Source organism: Hydra vulgaris, chromosome 10 (genome assembly GCF_038396675.1).
Source record: "Hydra vulgaris chromosome 10, alternate assembly HydraT2T_AEP".
In the NCBI taxonomy this organism is placed as follows: domain Eukaryota; kingdom Metazoa; phylum Cnidaria; class Hydrozoa; order Anthoathecata; family Hydridae; genus Hydra; species Hydra vulgaris.
The window spans coordinates 4,966,707-4,984,044 of NC_088929.1; the positions used below are offsets into that span (position 1 = coordinate 4,966,707).

Here is a 17,338-nt window from a genome sequence, read left to right on the forward strand (position 1 = left end):
ATGGCAAACAATATCAATTGCATGATTTCATCTTGCAGTTAGATTTAGAGAGTCTCATCAGAGCTCGTTCATCTAGTTGTGAAGATATACATTTCCTTTTGCATTTTTTTTTACACTTTGAAGTACCAGCTGAGCCATGCTGCATGTTCTTTTTTATGCTTGCCACAGTGCTCTGAACCATCCCAAACTTAAATCTATCTGATATTGAGTAAGCTCTGCATTCTCCAAGAAAACCTTAATCTGACCTCTTTAATGAAAAGAGAATCACTTTTTTTTCCCACTGCTACTAAACTAAATATATAATACTTATTTACTATTATGCATTGTAATGACCAAAAGTACAAGTAAACTTCAAAATTGATACTTTTGTCAACTATCCTGATAATTTAGCCAATATTATTATATATATACATATATATACATTTATATATATATACATATATATATATATATATATATATATATATATATATATATATATATATATATATATATTATCTATTTATATTTATATATATATATATATATTCATTTTATATAAATAAATATTGCTCTATTATTTAATAGCAAACTCTTAAACTCTCAAACTTAAACGCACAAGAGTATTTGTATTATCATACCATAATAATACATTATCTATTTATGTATATATATATATATATATATATATATATATATATATATATATATATATATATATATATATATATATATATTTATATATATAAATATATATATATATAAATATATATAGATATTTATTTATATATATATATATATATATATATATATATATATATATATATATATATATATATATATATATATATATATATATATATATATATATATATATATATATATATATATATATACATGCATGCATGCATACATACATACATACATACATACATATATATTTATATATATAATATCATATATATATATATATATATATTATTATACCATAATAATACATTATCTATTTATGTATATATATATATATATATATATATATATATATATATATATATAAATATATATATATATACACATGCATGCATACATACATACATACATACATACATACATACATACATACATACATACATACATACATACATACATACATACATATATATTTATATATATAATATCATATATATATATATATATATATATATATATATATATATATATATATATATATATATATATATATATATATATATATAAATATATATACATATATTTAATGAACTATTAATTAATTGTTACTATTAAAAAAACTTACTTTCAAGGTTTAAAATAGTTTGTATTCAGAGTTAATAAATAAATTTACAATAAAAATTTTGTAAAAATGTTAAATATTCAGTAAAAAACATTATGTAGTAAGCAGGTACTAAATAAATATTTTATCCATTGTTTAAAATTTTTTTAAATCTTAGAACAACCCATATTACTGCTGATTTCCCATGGCTGCCATACTCCATTATGTAACTTTGGATCTGATCTTGAATCAACTGTCATATTGTTTCTAGGTGGAACCATTGACTGTTTATATATATTAAGTCTATACATCATTGTTGCTAAAACATCTGGAAACTTTTTTGAAAGATCAACAATCTCACATGGATCTTCAACAACATGAAATAAACAATAATCGTCACAGTGATTAATAACAACAGGGAAATCATGGCCACATTTTACAGTGCTAGAATTCAAAGAGTCATTCATACTTTCATTATAAGAAGGAGGAGGGTACCAACCATCCCAATTTTTAAGACCTGAAGTAAAGAAAAATAAATTTTTATAAAATTCAACCAATCATCAATATTTAAATAGTTTAACCAATAAAAAGAAAAGAAATTTCTTAGAAATAATTTTTTTTTTCAAACAAGCTGCTGAATTTAACTTAACACTACGTATACCAAAAACTAAATTTTGAAATGTACAACAAAAAAACAAAAAAATTTTGCTTATAATAATTAAATTAAATTTTAAAAATTAAAACTTGCAAGTTTTTTTTTATTTACCAATAATTATAGAATTTATAAAACTTTTATATAATTTTATGAAACTTATGAAATTTTAAAAAACTTTTGACAACTACTTTAGTGTAAGCAAAAAAAAACTGTGAAGTTTAGAAATATTTGTATTTTTACTTTTTTTGAGAAGTTAAACCAAGTTCAATGTGATAGTAAAACTAATTTTAAATAAATTTCAAATAAATTTCTCAACAATCTATAAAATAGCTGATAAATCCAAAACACCATGTGTTTAAAATTAGACTGAGTGAACAGATAACTATGGTGAGCAAACAGTATGAGCATTATGAGTTATGAATATAATGACAGAATGGGTGATGTGGAAAAAACAGTATGGAAGAAAAACGGCGATTATGGTAAACAAATTGGCCAACAGCCAAAACGATGATGAAATCAGATAATTATAAAATGATAATTATAATTTAAATTATTACATAATGTAAATGAAATACCACCTAATGGGCCTATTTTTGGAAAAAAAATTTGGGCAGCAGTAAAAAAACAATATTTGCTGTAAATAACGTAAAAAAAAACATAAAAAAAATGTCCTAAAATTTAAATATGGAAACGGTCTAGAATAGAAAAAATTCGAAAACGGCCTAGAATAGCCCCTGATCTATTTCTGGCAAATATACTGTTAATACGAAGGAGCTTTTTATCAACATGCAGTACAGTGGCACAAAAAACAACATTGTAAATATTGCCTTTTAACCCCCTAAATGGGTTCTATATAGTTAATTATTTGGAAAATTTAATTTAAAAACCTTTTAAAATTTTTTAAATAAAAAGTATTTTTAGGGATTGCTAAAGACCCTAAAACATCAGACAGGTTCCTAAAATATCAGATGGGTTCCTAAAACATTAGACAGGTCTTTAAAACATCAGAAAGGTCCCTAAAATTATCAAAAAAAGAAAGCAAAAGTTATATAAAAATTTCAAAAACATACATTAGTTCATGAAAAAAATTTATTTGATTTTACTGCCTAGAAAATGGCATTTTTAACTAAAATGAAAAATAAAGATTTTTACAAAAACTTTTTGTTCACAATTTTTTTATTGATGTTCTCTTATAAATGATTATTTTTGAAATTTTTATATAAATTCGCTTCTTTTGAAATCAAATAAAATATACTTTATACAACCTTTTTTTTGATAATATTAGGGACCTGTCTAATGTTTCAGGGTCTTAAGTGGCCCCTAAAAATAATTTTTATTAACTGTGGTGGACGTCAATGGCTCTGTTTGTGAAGATCTAAAAGCACTTGCCATGTTACTCGGAATGCAACTGAATAAGTCCAAATTTTGGTACTTTCAAACATAAGTGTGGTAGTAGAGCAGTCTGACAACTATAAAACAAAAATATGCCCCTCCCAAAAGTCTCTGGGTCTAGGCAAAAAAAGTTTACAGCACATTCCAATAGCAAGACTTATGAAGACAAAGAACTGAGACAGTCAGGTTTTCAAGAACCTCAATAGTGATGTACTTGTAAAGATACTGAGCGCTGCCAAAATTAAAGAAGGTGCGTTTATTATTTTACATATATGTGAACTTTTTGGTTATAACAGCAAAGCAAGAAAAGCATCAGTATTAAAAAATAATAAGAATGTTTCTCAATGTTATCTTATGGTAGCAATTATGTAATGGTGTCATTTTTGAATTTCTACTTCCTTTGTGACAAGAAACTTTTCTTCAAAACCTAAAAAAAAGAATCTTTTACAAAGAATATTGTTTTATGAACTTTGACAGTTTTATAATTTATAATGGTTTTATTCTGTAAATTGTAACAGTTTTTTTAATTTTTTTATATGTTTGATAACAAAGATGTCAATATTCCTTCAAAATATAGTAAAGTTGATAAGAGTTGTATCAATAAAAAGATAATTTAATTAAATATAATATCATGCTGTGATTGTGTAACATTATATCACTATAATATATTTATTATATAATATCAGCATAAACAAAAAAACAACAATCAATTCCAGACTTCTTCAAGCTTAATAATACCTATAACCTTTAATTTATAAATTAACTAACAGAAGTTACAAGTTTATTTTACCATAAGACTAAGTGTCAACCTTATTTTAGCATAAGACAAAGTTTCAAGTTTATTTTAACATAAGACTAAGTGTCAACCTTATTTTAGCATAGGACAAAATGTCAACTTTATTTTGACATAAGACTAAGTATCAACTTTATTTTGACATAAGACTAAGTATCAACTTTATTTGACATAAAACCAAGTGTGAAATTTATTTTAACATAAGATTAAATGTCAACTTTATTTTGAAATTTGGGTGCAACTATAAAATAATCGTTTTGCAACAAAAATTTTAAATTCTTATTAAATAATAACTCTCAGCTGAAAAACTTTTTCAGATATATTTCTCTCTAATACTTTAATTCATATCTCCATAATAATTTGTGCTTACTTTTTAATTTATATCTAAAGTAAAACACTCTCAGGTATAACACTCACCAGTAATGACCTTAAACAAAACAAATCTTTTTTAATCAACAAAGAATGGATAAAAACACAAAAAAGACACAACAACAATGCATAACAAATTTTATTTTAAACTATTGAATTTTAAACCTTCTTTGATGAGCTTCCAACTTCCTACTCTTAATGCTTCATTTTTCCAGACATGCTCATCAATATTCAATAGTATCTCAATTCTCTGAGATGATTGTTTGTTTTGTAAGGTAGCCCATTGATCAAATCCATCTAGAAAGGAAATATCAGAGACATTTCCACCTGCTAAACTTACTAATGTAGGCAACCAATCTGTTACATGAATAAGGTCATGTGATACTCTTGACTTTTCAATTAGTTTACTGTAAACAAAGCCAACTCCACGAACTCCACCTAAAAAAAAAAGACTACTCTGTGCTTAATACTTAAATAGCAAATTAAGATCTATTTTGCAAGTTTTTTAAAGATCTTGAATTGTTTTTTGTAACAAGTTATTTTGTAAAATAACTAATTTTTTTAATCGTTAATTACATGAGGACCATGAGGATTCATTTATGCATGGTACTTTAGTTGTTAAACTTATAACATTAAAACTCTTTTAAATATGTAATGAAAAACATATGATAAACAATCAATAGAATAAATAACAAAAACAAATTTACTAACTAGCTTTTTATTTACTAGTTTGAGGGGTTGAACAATGTATGTTTGTGAACCTCTAAATGTATGTTCTATCTGAACCTCTGACGCAGCGTTCACTCACCCATAAGTTACTTTATGTAGGTTTATGTTCTGCTTATACCTCTGATGCAGTGTGAGCTCAGTAATCAACTAGTGATTCCAACAATAAAACCTACACTCACCTTATTCTCTGGTATTTTGTTAGATGTAATGTTTTTCCTGATCATTTCCAAAAAGTTCCCATCAATGTTTTAAAGTACTGCTTATAGGAAGTAACTTCTTTTAACTACTCCAGGTCATGTCAGGTTCAGGATCATCATGATCACCCTGCTACTGGTACCACGTAACTCAGTACTACCTGTCCCATGTCCTGTTGCCTGTACGATTCTTTTTTTTTTCTTCAGGAAAAGGCTAGGAGAAACAAACTCTTGGTTGAGTAAAGGCTAGTAAAGGTGTCTCAATAAAAATAATCATCTTGGACAGATGTTAACTGCCTCCAGCTAAATTTTCTCTGCCTTGGTACTCTTTGTTGAGTAAAGGATAGAAATAGTGTTTTGATAAGAATACTCATCTTGGATAAGTATTGTAGTTATTTTAATGTTAATTGCATCCAGTTACTGTCTTGTAGAAGGCCTTCTAGGCAAAGACATTAGGGGTAAGCAAAATAATTCTGTTGACCAATCTTGAACCTCTTCTTTATCTGTTAGGCTGGCATAGATGCAAACCTGTGTTTACATTGTTTCCTGCCTTGGATGATGAATGATGGATCTTCTTGACAAAGCTACATATACACAATATTATAACTTATAACTTTTAATTAACAGGACTAAGACAGCTGCATAGCTCATTGCTTGGGATGCTATATACTCTATCTAAAAAGGAGTCAAGTTCTCTTTGAACTTAAATCATGCCCGAAGTAAATCAAAATATTAACAAAAAAAACCATCCCCACCACCTAACTTTATCAACATATCTTTCACAAAAACATGTGGTCTGTGAAGTAACCTTCCTTTAGTAGAATCTTACCTCTTTCAAAGTTCATCAGACTTGCTTGCTCTTTGTGAGACCAATTTAAATTCAGCTGTTCCTTCTTCAGATTTCAGTATTGATGGGTACTTTCCTTTGATTTGCTCTAATTGACACATGCTTGGCTTGAGCATATACCCAAGCATCAATTCATCTATTTGTTTAGAAATTAGGTTTGAATCCTTTGACTATTTATTTATGTGCTTCCGCTTATTACCTCTTTACTCTATCTCCTTTTTCTTTGTTCTTTATTATTCTCCTTCTTCTCAAGACTGCACTCTTTTAGATGTAATATCTGAGCAAATTTCTTGACCATGCCCATTCTCTTTACACCTCTGCCAATATTATTGTTATTAATGACTTGAATGCTCATTACTTTCATCTTGATTCAAGCCTCATTCTACTCCATGGTTTTACACTTGTGAATAGTTTTGAGAGTGTAAACAACAGCTCCGGAGAACACTTCTGCAAGACAATAACAGGTATGTTGTCTGAGTCACAAGCTGTATAAGAGTCTAGGCAGGAAATCATTTTAGATACAGAAGCTGGAGTGATACGAATGTCAAGCGATGTATCAATATGTTTGTTGGCAATATCAGGCAGAATGCAACTAGTGGAATCAAGAGATGATATTGATGAAAAGTTTTTAGCAAACAATTAAGCTTTATCTTTAGGTGAGGTGACAAAGTCTGAACCATACAAGAGAGGTGGAATTAAAGATTTGCCTTTATTATTAATACTATTAAAGATTCTCCAGAAGTCACGAGAGCCTAATTTTTGAGATGAGATACGAGATTTCATGACCTGAGAATAGCGGGCTTTGGCGTTAGACAAAACTTTTTCCAAATGGTTTCTTGCAGTAATAAACAGACGTCTGTTTTCTGGAGAATTGTTTTGCTTATAGATTTGGAAGTAACGGTTTCGATTGGCAAACGCAGCAGTACAGTGTGAGGAAAACCATGGAGGAGAGTGAGGCTTAACCTGGAATCATCAAGAGGGAACAAAAGATACCATGCCAGCCTGAACCCACGAAGTTATGTAAGTAGCACATTTGTCAACAGGAAGACAAAAGATTTCTACCCAAGGCCATCACAAAGAAAATCACGGAAAAGGTCCCAGTCAGCTTTAAGGTAGTTGTAAGAGGTGCGATAATAGGGGGATTCAGCGATGAAGAAGAGTGAGATGATAGTTTTAGAGAGATCAAACTGTGATCAGAAGCACCTAAGGGTGAATGTGGAGAAACTGAGCACTGACTAGGATCAGAAACAAGACAAAAGTCGAGTAGAGAAGGTAGATGTTGTCAGGAAAGCAAGTTGGAAAGTTGACTATTTGAGTTAGGGATTGAGAAAGGCAAAAGTTGTGGGCTTTAATGCCTGCAGAATCACTGACACTAGAGCCAAGCCATTCAGAGTGGTGAGCATTAAAATCACAGACAACAACTATATTAGCTAATGGATAAAGAGAGAGGGCTTGATCATATTGATCAAGCCCTCTCTCTTTATTAGAAATAACATCAAAAAGAGTGCAGTCTTGAGATGAAGGAGAAGGATATAAAACAAAGAGAAAGATGATAGAGTGAAGTGGTGCTAAACGAAAGCACATGAAAGAATAGTTTGTGGATTCAAACCTAGTTTTACGACAAATGGGTGAATTCTTACGAATGTAAATGCCCAGGCCAAGCATGTGACTATTGGCCAAGATATTGATTATTACGAATTAAAAGAAGATAACCATCAACACTAAGATCACAAGATGAGACAGTTGAACTCAAATTAGCCTCACAAAGAGTAAGTATGTCTGTTGAGCTTTGCAAGAGATAAGATTCAATAGAAGAAAAGTTACTTCGAAGACCACGAATATTAGTGAATGATAGGTTTAGAGAACTTGGTGATGATGATGGTTTTTTGTGTTTTATAGTTTTTGGTACTTTATTCCTTTTTAAATTTGTTGAAGAACTTGACTCAAATCATAGATAGTACTCAGAACACTGTTTAATAGCCCAAGTATATGCCTCATTACTACTAATAAACCCTAAGCCATAACAAAGGGCTATTAATGTGGCCTCCGCAATGCACACCAAAAGTACAAACAGGGACACCATCCATGCGCAACATGGCACTGTTAATACTTTGATATTTTTCAGCTGTTGATGGAATCAGCCTCTCTGAGAGCTACCACAGAGTTCGGGAAACCTGACTACCAGCTGGCCTCAGAACTGTAAAGCTGAGTTTTAGAGCTGTACCCTCATTAGGAGATAATAGAATGAGTTGCCTAGTCATAAAAACAGAGACACAAGCAAAACCCATGTATTGAGTCAAGAAGATCCAGCATTCAACATCCTAAACTGGAAACAATGTATTAAAAATACATCTGCGCCAGCCTAATAGATGAAGAAGGGGTGCTAGGCTGTTCAACAGATAGAATCTGTTTACCCCTTAAGTCTTTGCCTAGGAAGCCTTCTACAAGACAGTAGCCGGATGCATTTAACATCTGCCCAAGATGAGTATTTTTATTGAGACACTATCTCTAGCCTTTACTCAACCAAGAGCCCCAAGGCAGGGGGTGTTTTAAGTTGGAGTTGGCATCTCCTAGCCTTTGCCTAAAAGGTGTATCCTACAAGGCAGGGTGAATTTAAGTTGGTTCTTCTAATGATGCTCTTTCTCTTCTAGACAATGTACAAAAACACATCATAAACATAGTTGGACCTGCTCTATCTGCCAAGCTTGAGCCACTTTTCCATAGTCATAAAGTTGCATCTCTTTTTCTGCAAATACTATCATGGACGCTGCTCAAAGGAGCTATCATCACTAGTTCCATCAACTAAAACTCATTCTTGTTTAACTAGTCATTCAGCAAAATCTCATCTAAAAACTTTTATCTATTTTTTTAAATAATGTGTTCTCATTTACATATTAAGAAATCATAATATGTAAATGAGAACACATTATTTGTAATTGCAAATTCACAATGTAAGTTTAAAGGTCATTATAAAAGATCTTCTTGAACATGCATTTTAATAAGTTAATAATATCAAATTGCTGGTGCATTTGTATGCACCAGCAATACAGTATTACAGTAATGAAATTGAAAGATCATTGTGTTATTTGTCAATACTAACAGAAAGTCTGTTATTAAATTGAATCCATGCAAGCATTTATTTCACTAAATTTGTTTACATTCACTTCTGGAACAACCATAACCAACTTGTCCAATTTATAGACATGAAATACATACAACTGAACAAGTTGAAAGAAAACATTACGTTTTATCTTCATTGAAACTCACAGAGGATCATTTAAAGCAGATTCTTGTAACGAGTGGATGTTGGCTATGTTTAACCAGTGGGTTACTTCTGGGAATTGTTTAGAGGATTTGGTGGTCATAACAAACAAGGCTCCATGTCACGCTTGTTTGGAAAGGGTGTTTGAAAATTCATCGACTCCGTTGTTACAATTAGGACCCTACAGACCAATGTTAAACCCAGTGGAAACTATCTGGTCCAAAATAAAAAATTAATGTTTAAAATGTGATTCGCATTCCACCTGTCTTTAAATTCTATTTAAATTTTATATTTTTATATAAATAAATTACTTATTTAACAAACAAAAATAAAAGAAGGTTTTAATTGACACCCAGTAGGATTTTTCCAGTTACTGCCTCAACCTCAAATGCTTTTTTCATGGCTTTTTATATTTTATTAATATTATATTATTATTTCCAGCCTTAAATTACAAAGTATATTAGGACTACAAAATTAAAAATACAAAGAACTTTGTATTCCTTATACTTTCCTTAATTACAACTATCATGTTCTCAATTACATTTTACGATTACTTATTTACAACTTTTATTTTCTCAATTATATTTGACGTTTCTTAATTACAAATTTTATCTTCTTAATTATATCTTACTTTTCTTAATTATCGTAAAATCTTGATTATAATACGCACTTTTTTTCACATTTTATTCCGAAAAAATGTGGGTGCGTATTATACTCGAGATCAAAAAAATAGTTGTTTTTAAACACTGAACAAACGTATAGCACAGCTGCTCACATCTTTACTCCGTAATTCATCCGCATGTTTAAAGAAAGGTTACCAAACTGAACTCACTGTACGTATCGCACATGCGTTCATCTAATAAGTGATAGTTGTTGCAAGTACAAAATTTTATTATTTTATTTATTTCCGTAAAAATGTCTTCAAGACGGTCCTATAAAGCAGCAGAAAAATTATCAATAGTTAAATATGCTGAGTCTCACGGAAATCGAGAAGCAAGTCGTCACTTTTCCATAAACAAAGCAAATGTTTGATTGCGGCGAAAAAACAAAGAAGCTCTACAAATAATGCCCAGGAAGAAAAAGGCGAATCGGGGATTACGACCTAGTTTTCCAGAACTGGAAAAGGCTGTAATGGAGTGGGTAGTAGATAAGAGACAGCAAGGTATCCGAGTTTCGTGCATTGAAATCACGAGTAATTTTTCTGATTTCAAATAATTATTTGGAATTTTAAGAAACTTATTGGATTAAAATTATTTTAACGATTTTTAAATAAAATATTGATAAGTAATAGGTGCGTATTATAGTCGAATTTTAATTTTTCGTAGAAATTTCGCGCAAAATCAAGCTTGCGTATTGTAAACGAGTGCGTATTATAACCAAGATTTTACGGTACATATTTAATTTCTCAATTACATCTTGAAAAGGTGAATCTTGAAAACTTCCAACTTAATAGTGGTAGCTTGCAGCATTGTTTGGAGTGAATCAGAATTTAAAAAAATAAATAAAAAGACAAATAAAAAACATTACAGTCATGGTTTGTATTTTTTTTAAACTTGATTTGAACAAAAATAAACAATGTGATCATGAATATTTTATAAGATTCATGTCATGATTCTTATACTTTTATGATTCATGAATCATGTAGAAAAATCGAAATAAATTATGAACACACAAGTAGTGCGGAGAGACTTTGAAAAAATCCAAAAATAATTAACAACACTAATTTATAGATCATGAAAAGGATAACATAAATCTCAATGGCAACTAAAAGGCTAACATAAGGTTAAATGGTTATGATAAAACTAACATAAAACTAAATGGTCATGAAAAAGCTAAAGTAAGCCTTAATGGTTAATGGGTATAAGTTAGCTTTAGCAGGCTTATACCAATAGGCCATTATGGGATAAGCCACCCGCCTCAGTGGTTTTTTGCACAGGCTTGGACATGTCCATGGATTTTGCATATAATCTTTTCTCTTACATGTTTGGTTTGAGCTTTTTAAATTTTTTTTTTTTTTTATGCTGTTCACTTTCCCGAGAGGAGGTGAACAACATAATTAAAAAAAAAAGAGTTTAAACAGCAGGCCGAGAAGGACAACTTCAGTTTAAGAGGCTACTTTTTTTTGTGGTTACAACCTCCTCTCATTTCTTTAACTCTGAAACACCAACCTTGACAAATAAGGCTGCTATGTAAAACAAGTTGAGTGCAGTACTACCATCGATGTGGTGGGGATCAAACTTAGAACTTGTTGCTTATAAAGCAAGTGCAATGCTTCTGTTTGCTCTATCTTTATTCAAGGTACATTTAAATAAACAAAATTGCAAACATGGGTACCTTAAATAAACAAATTACAAACATTTTTGGGCTAGTTCTTCTAATGATGGTCTTTCTTATCTAGACAAGGTCTAAAAACGCATTGTAAATGTAGTTGGTCCCGCTTTATCTGTTAAGCTTGAGCAACCATGATAGTATTTGTAGAAAAGAGAAAGAGATGCAACTTTATTGTCCTAAAGTTGCATCTCTTTCTCTTTTCTACAAATACTATCATGGTTGCTGCTCAAAGGAGCTATAATCTCTAGTTCTTTCAAATAAAACTCATTCTCGTGTGACTAATCATTCAGCAAAGTCTCATTCTTTTACTGTATCTGTCCCTGCATGCTCTAAAAACTTTTATTTGCCTAGTTTTTTTTACCGTACTTCAACCCTTTGGAACTATTTTAACGCACTTCAATCCTTTGGAACACAGACTTTATTTATAATGAAATCCTTACACAATTCCTTTAAACTTCTGGAATTTATTAATAAATAATTTAAAGCAAAAAACTAAAAAAATAAAAACAAATATTTTAAAAAAATATTTAATAACAAACATTTTTTATTTTAGAGGCTTACAAAAACAAATTAGATTAAAAATATTTTTTTGCACTTTATTATTATTATGTATTTATGTAATAATTTGTAAACAATATTTTCTTTTAAATACGATAAGTTGTGTTTTACTTTTTTTGTTTACATACTTAAAACATGACCCAACCCAATAAACAACAATAATTTTAATTTTCACAGGGTTTTTTATTGACAAAGCAAACTGTGGCAGTAGCCTGTGATCCTCCAAAGCCTGTAAACCAATAAAACTGTTTACTTGTTAATACTAATGGTGTTTAAACAAAAATCTATAAATTAGTTAAAAAAAGTACCTTCAAAAAGGGTCGCTTTTACACCTCTTAGTGGAAAATTGTTTGCCCAATTATTATTAAAACCATTTGATGGACCTCCATTATCTGTAGTAAAAATGATTACAGAATTATCTAACATCTTCTTTTCATTTAATGCTTCATGCACCTATGTAAATTAAAGAACTTTATTTTATTAAATATTAACTTATTGCAAAGAGAAAAAATACTTATGCTAATGGTATCTTCTTCATTCATTTCAAAATTTTGTAAATTTTTCTTATATAAACTTTATTCATAAATATATTATTGCTTTATATCGTTAATATTTTTTACTCAAGTATTATAGTTTAATACTGAAGTACTAAAGATTTATGTTATCCTCATGTTTAAAAAATATTTTAGATAAAAACTAAAAACATTTTTTTAACTACCCTTCCAATTCCATAGTCCATATATGCTAACATGGCTGCATACTTCCGTCGTTGCTCATGTTTTATGTATGAAAACTTGTCAATCCATTCTTGAGGTGCCTGCAAAGGATCTACTTCAGAATTGGAACTATGGACAGCTTGAAAAGCCAAATATAAAAATAATGGTTCTGAACAATTATGATTGCTTATGTAACTAATGGCTTTTGAGGTATACATTTCAGTATTATATACTCCATCTTGTGAAAATACACCCTGCAGTAAATTCAAAATTATATATATATATATATATATATATATATATATATATATATATATATATAAAATATATATATATATATATATATATATATATATATACATATATATATATATACATATATATATATATATACATATATATATATATATATATTTATATATATATATATATAAGTTTATATATATATATATATATATATATATATATATATATATATATATATATATATGTATGTATATATATATATATATATATATATATATATATATATATATATATATATATATATATACTATAGTGTATATAAATCAGCAAATGGTCACTTTTTTCGGTTACTTTATTCCATACAGCGTTTTAGAAAAAAATAAAGAAGAATCCCTTTTATGTTCTACCTATTTGTCAGTTTATGTCAGATTGCTTACTTAAACAGGAATTCATAATTTTTGCTATCCTATCTCAATCTCTCAGTTGATGTAACAGTAACTCCTTTGCTTACTCTCCATAAATCAGTTGAGTTATGACTGAAGCTTTCACAGCTCCCTAAATTAGTTGTCAGATTGAATGACATACTAATTTAGATACCAATCTAAATGTGATTTTAATGTTGTATCAATAACATTATGTTGTTTTGAAATAAAACATTCATTCTGAATTAAATTAAAACATTTGTTTTACTGTTTTTATTTTAATCATTGTCGAACGCCAATCCTAATTAGAAAAATATATACATATATATGTATATATATATATATATATATATATATATATATATATATATATATATATATATATATATATATATATATATATATATATATACATATTTATATATATATATATATATTAGGATGTTCCAAAAATATATTATATATATATATATAATGTTCCAAAATATATTATATATATTAGGATGTTCCAAAAATATTTTTTTTGGAAAATGTTAGGTTTCACCCTCCTAATACTTTTGTTATGGTCACACTATATCATCTGCAAAATTTTATAAAGTTTGGATAATACTTAGAGGTCCAGCAAGGTCCTTGAAATTATTAACTATTAGTGTAAATAGAGTGCAATCCATTGATTTTCATGAAAGGTTTATCAAGTTGCTATTCAACTTATCTTGGTCTGTTTAGTATCATTAAAAAGATCTCAATGTGTAGATTCAACACATAAAATGTTTTACTGCATCAGGCGGTAGGGTTTAAAACAGTAACTTAGACAAAATCATAAAAAATTTGTAATAACTAATACTCAGTTACAAAACTTTTTCCACATATTTACAATGTTAGTTGCTTTTTGAATAATATAAATGTCTACATATCTACAAGATTGTCATCCCTGCAGTGTTTAAAGTCATTTCTATGTTTTTCAACCACTTGCAGCAAATACAGTTTTTATTCCTCATTCTTGGTAACCGATTCATTGAATGTCTGGATAAGAGCTACTCCTCGCTCTGCGCAATCATTGACACGCACTAACTTCTTTACAAATGATTTTACAACCTTGAATGATGCAAAATTCAGGTTTCTACATCCATTTCAAGGAAACTTCCGTCAATACTAGCAGTTTGAAAAAAGCTGCAAGACATTGATAGTTTTGATAAGCTCCTTGGTAATGATGTGAGTAAACGCTTGCCACGAACTGTTTTCATTTTCAAAACATAGTGTGCTTCCTCGAGTAAAGACAGACGTTCCAAAAAGAGAGCAAGTATTGCTATCTCCTGGCCTAGATACCAGGAATGACGCTTCATCATCTTCAGTCCACATCATCATATTCATTCAGTCGTTGTATGAGCAAAATGTCATTGATTGGCGCATAGCAATTCTGCTGGTGAATTAACTTTATAACTTTATAATTGTTTTGCGGACAAGCATGGAAACATATATAAACTTGAGTGTTCTCAAAATGACTAAAAAATCTGGCCAGTTTTTTGAAACTAAGTATTATTTGCGTGGTCAATTATTGGGTGCGATCGCACTTGATGGTTCTTGACCAAGCCTGAATAAAACATGTGTAGAATCTACACTTTGATTCTATTTACACAAACAGTAAAAATTTCAAGGACTTTAAGTGTTGAAATCGCTTAAATATTGTTGAAAGAGACTTTTTTTTACCATAAAAATCTTTTTCGACTATGATATAAAGATATCAGATATATATATATACAATATATATATATATATATATATATACAATATATATATATATATATATATATATATATATATATATATATATATATATATATATATATATATATATATATATATATATATGTATATATATATATATATATATATATATATATATATATATATATATATATATATATATATATATATATATATATATATATATATATGTAAATTATGTTAGTGTATTTTACAAATAGAGTGCTCAATGTTCTTAAAAAGCAGAGCAATAATAAATTAGTAAAAAACACTTATCTAACTTTTTTCTTCAACTTTAAGTTTCACCATTGCTGGATCATCAGCACGAGTTACTAAATCTCAAAAAAAATTCAATTTATAGAAAAAAATATTTTACAGGAAGTTATAAGTTATTATAACTAAAAATAAAAATAAAATAATTTTTTAATTACTATATTTTTTTGGTTAACGGGAAGTTACAGAAAGTAATTATTAAATAAATTTCTTTGAAATGGGGATAATTTAATTTAGTCATTTGTTTTTATAATATATAATCTGCAATAGTGGGGGAGTTTTATTTCGACTTGGAAAAAAGTATTATTTATTTAATGAAAAATGTATGTTAAGTAAAAAACAAACTTTAAAAAAAGTTTTTATTTCTAAAAAGATTTGTAACAAAATATTACAAAATATAATTAGCACTAGAGGCCTTTCAATGTTTGTTTCAAGCAGAAGTGCTAGTTTAAGTGCTGTTATGCAAAAAAAAAAATTATTTGTGTTACAAAAGCATAATCTTTAATCAATTAAGGTATTGTTACTATTAGTTATCATTGTCTAATGCTTTTTAAAACAGGAAGTGTTAATTAAAAGTATCATGTTTTTGTTCATGCAAATGACTTTCATACGACAATAAACTTTTATCACTTTTAAGTTCTAGAAAAACAAAAAGCTGGAAAAACGGTTCTATTATTTTATTATTTATATGTTGGTAGCCATACACATGGTTGTCAAATCTGTCAGTTGAATGGCTGGTTTTGCAACTTGATATATGGCCATTTGTGCAATTTCTCAAATTATTTGTTTTTCCAGTATATGTTGATTGACCATTACACAATAAACATTTTAAATAATAGATGACATTCTTGCAGTTACAAGTAACGTGACTTTTAATGTTCCAGATAGTACCATTAGATGTTACAAAATTTTTTATCTCTTGCAGGTAAAATAGACAAATTTTGCAACGACTATTATTACATTTCCTATATTTTTATTGTTAGATAATACAAAATTTAGCAGTAAATTGTCTCAGTAAGTAAGTTGTCTCAGTAAATTTGGTCTCAGTAAAAACTTTTTTTGAAGTTGTTATTTTGCTTGACATACATTTTTTATTTTACATATATATATATATATATATATATATATATATATATATATATATATATATATCCCCTATAACATTTTACTAGTTTCGTTACGTCTTAATCAGTTACAATTGGTAACAAGGTTACATTCTCTTATTTTAATTAAATATTAAATAAACTTGATAACGCAGTAAATGTTTGTTTATCATTGCCATATTGCTAATTACCATATTTACTTTATTTTTTAATGTAAAAAATAAAGTAAATATGGTAATTATTCATCTCAACTGGTTATTTTGTCATGAAAAAAAAATAAAGTTTCAATTCGCAACATTACGTTTTAATTGGCTTTTTTTTTAACTTTTAAGTGTAACTAAATGAGGCATAACGTAACGTAAAAAAAGGCGCAATTAAAATGAAAGACATACATCTCAATTAAGATTTTTTTTT

At 28.2% G+C, this 17,338-nt stretch overlaps 1 protein-coding gene across 5 annotated transcripts in view; it reads right to left on the reverse strand.

Moving 5' to 3' along the window:
* Nucleotides 1-1,294: 1,294 nt before the first annotated feature.
* LOC100210404 (arylsulfatase J) overlaps nt 1,295-17,338 on the reverse strand; it is a 33,151-nt gene continuing 17,107 nt past the window's right edge. For 3 of the 5 annotated variants that reach the window (XM_065807126.1, XM_065807125.1, XM_065807127.1), the window contains 4 exons: nt 13,119-13,370; nt 12,709-12,853; nt 4,645-4,917; nt 1,295-1,787 (listed from right to left, as the gene is read on the reverse strand). In XM_065807126.1, the coding sequence (XP_065663198.1) occupies nt 1,438-1,787; nt 4,645-4,917; nt 12,709-12,853; nt 13,119-13,370 (1,020 nt within the window). In that variant the 3' untranslated portion in view covers nt 1,295-1,437. The remainder of the gene's footprint in view (nt 1,788-4,644; nt 4,918-12,708; nt 12,854-13,118; nt 13,371-17,338) is intronic. The other 2 variants (XM_065807129.1, XM_065807128.1) reach the window with 1 other exon arrangement.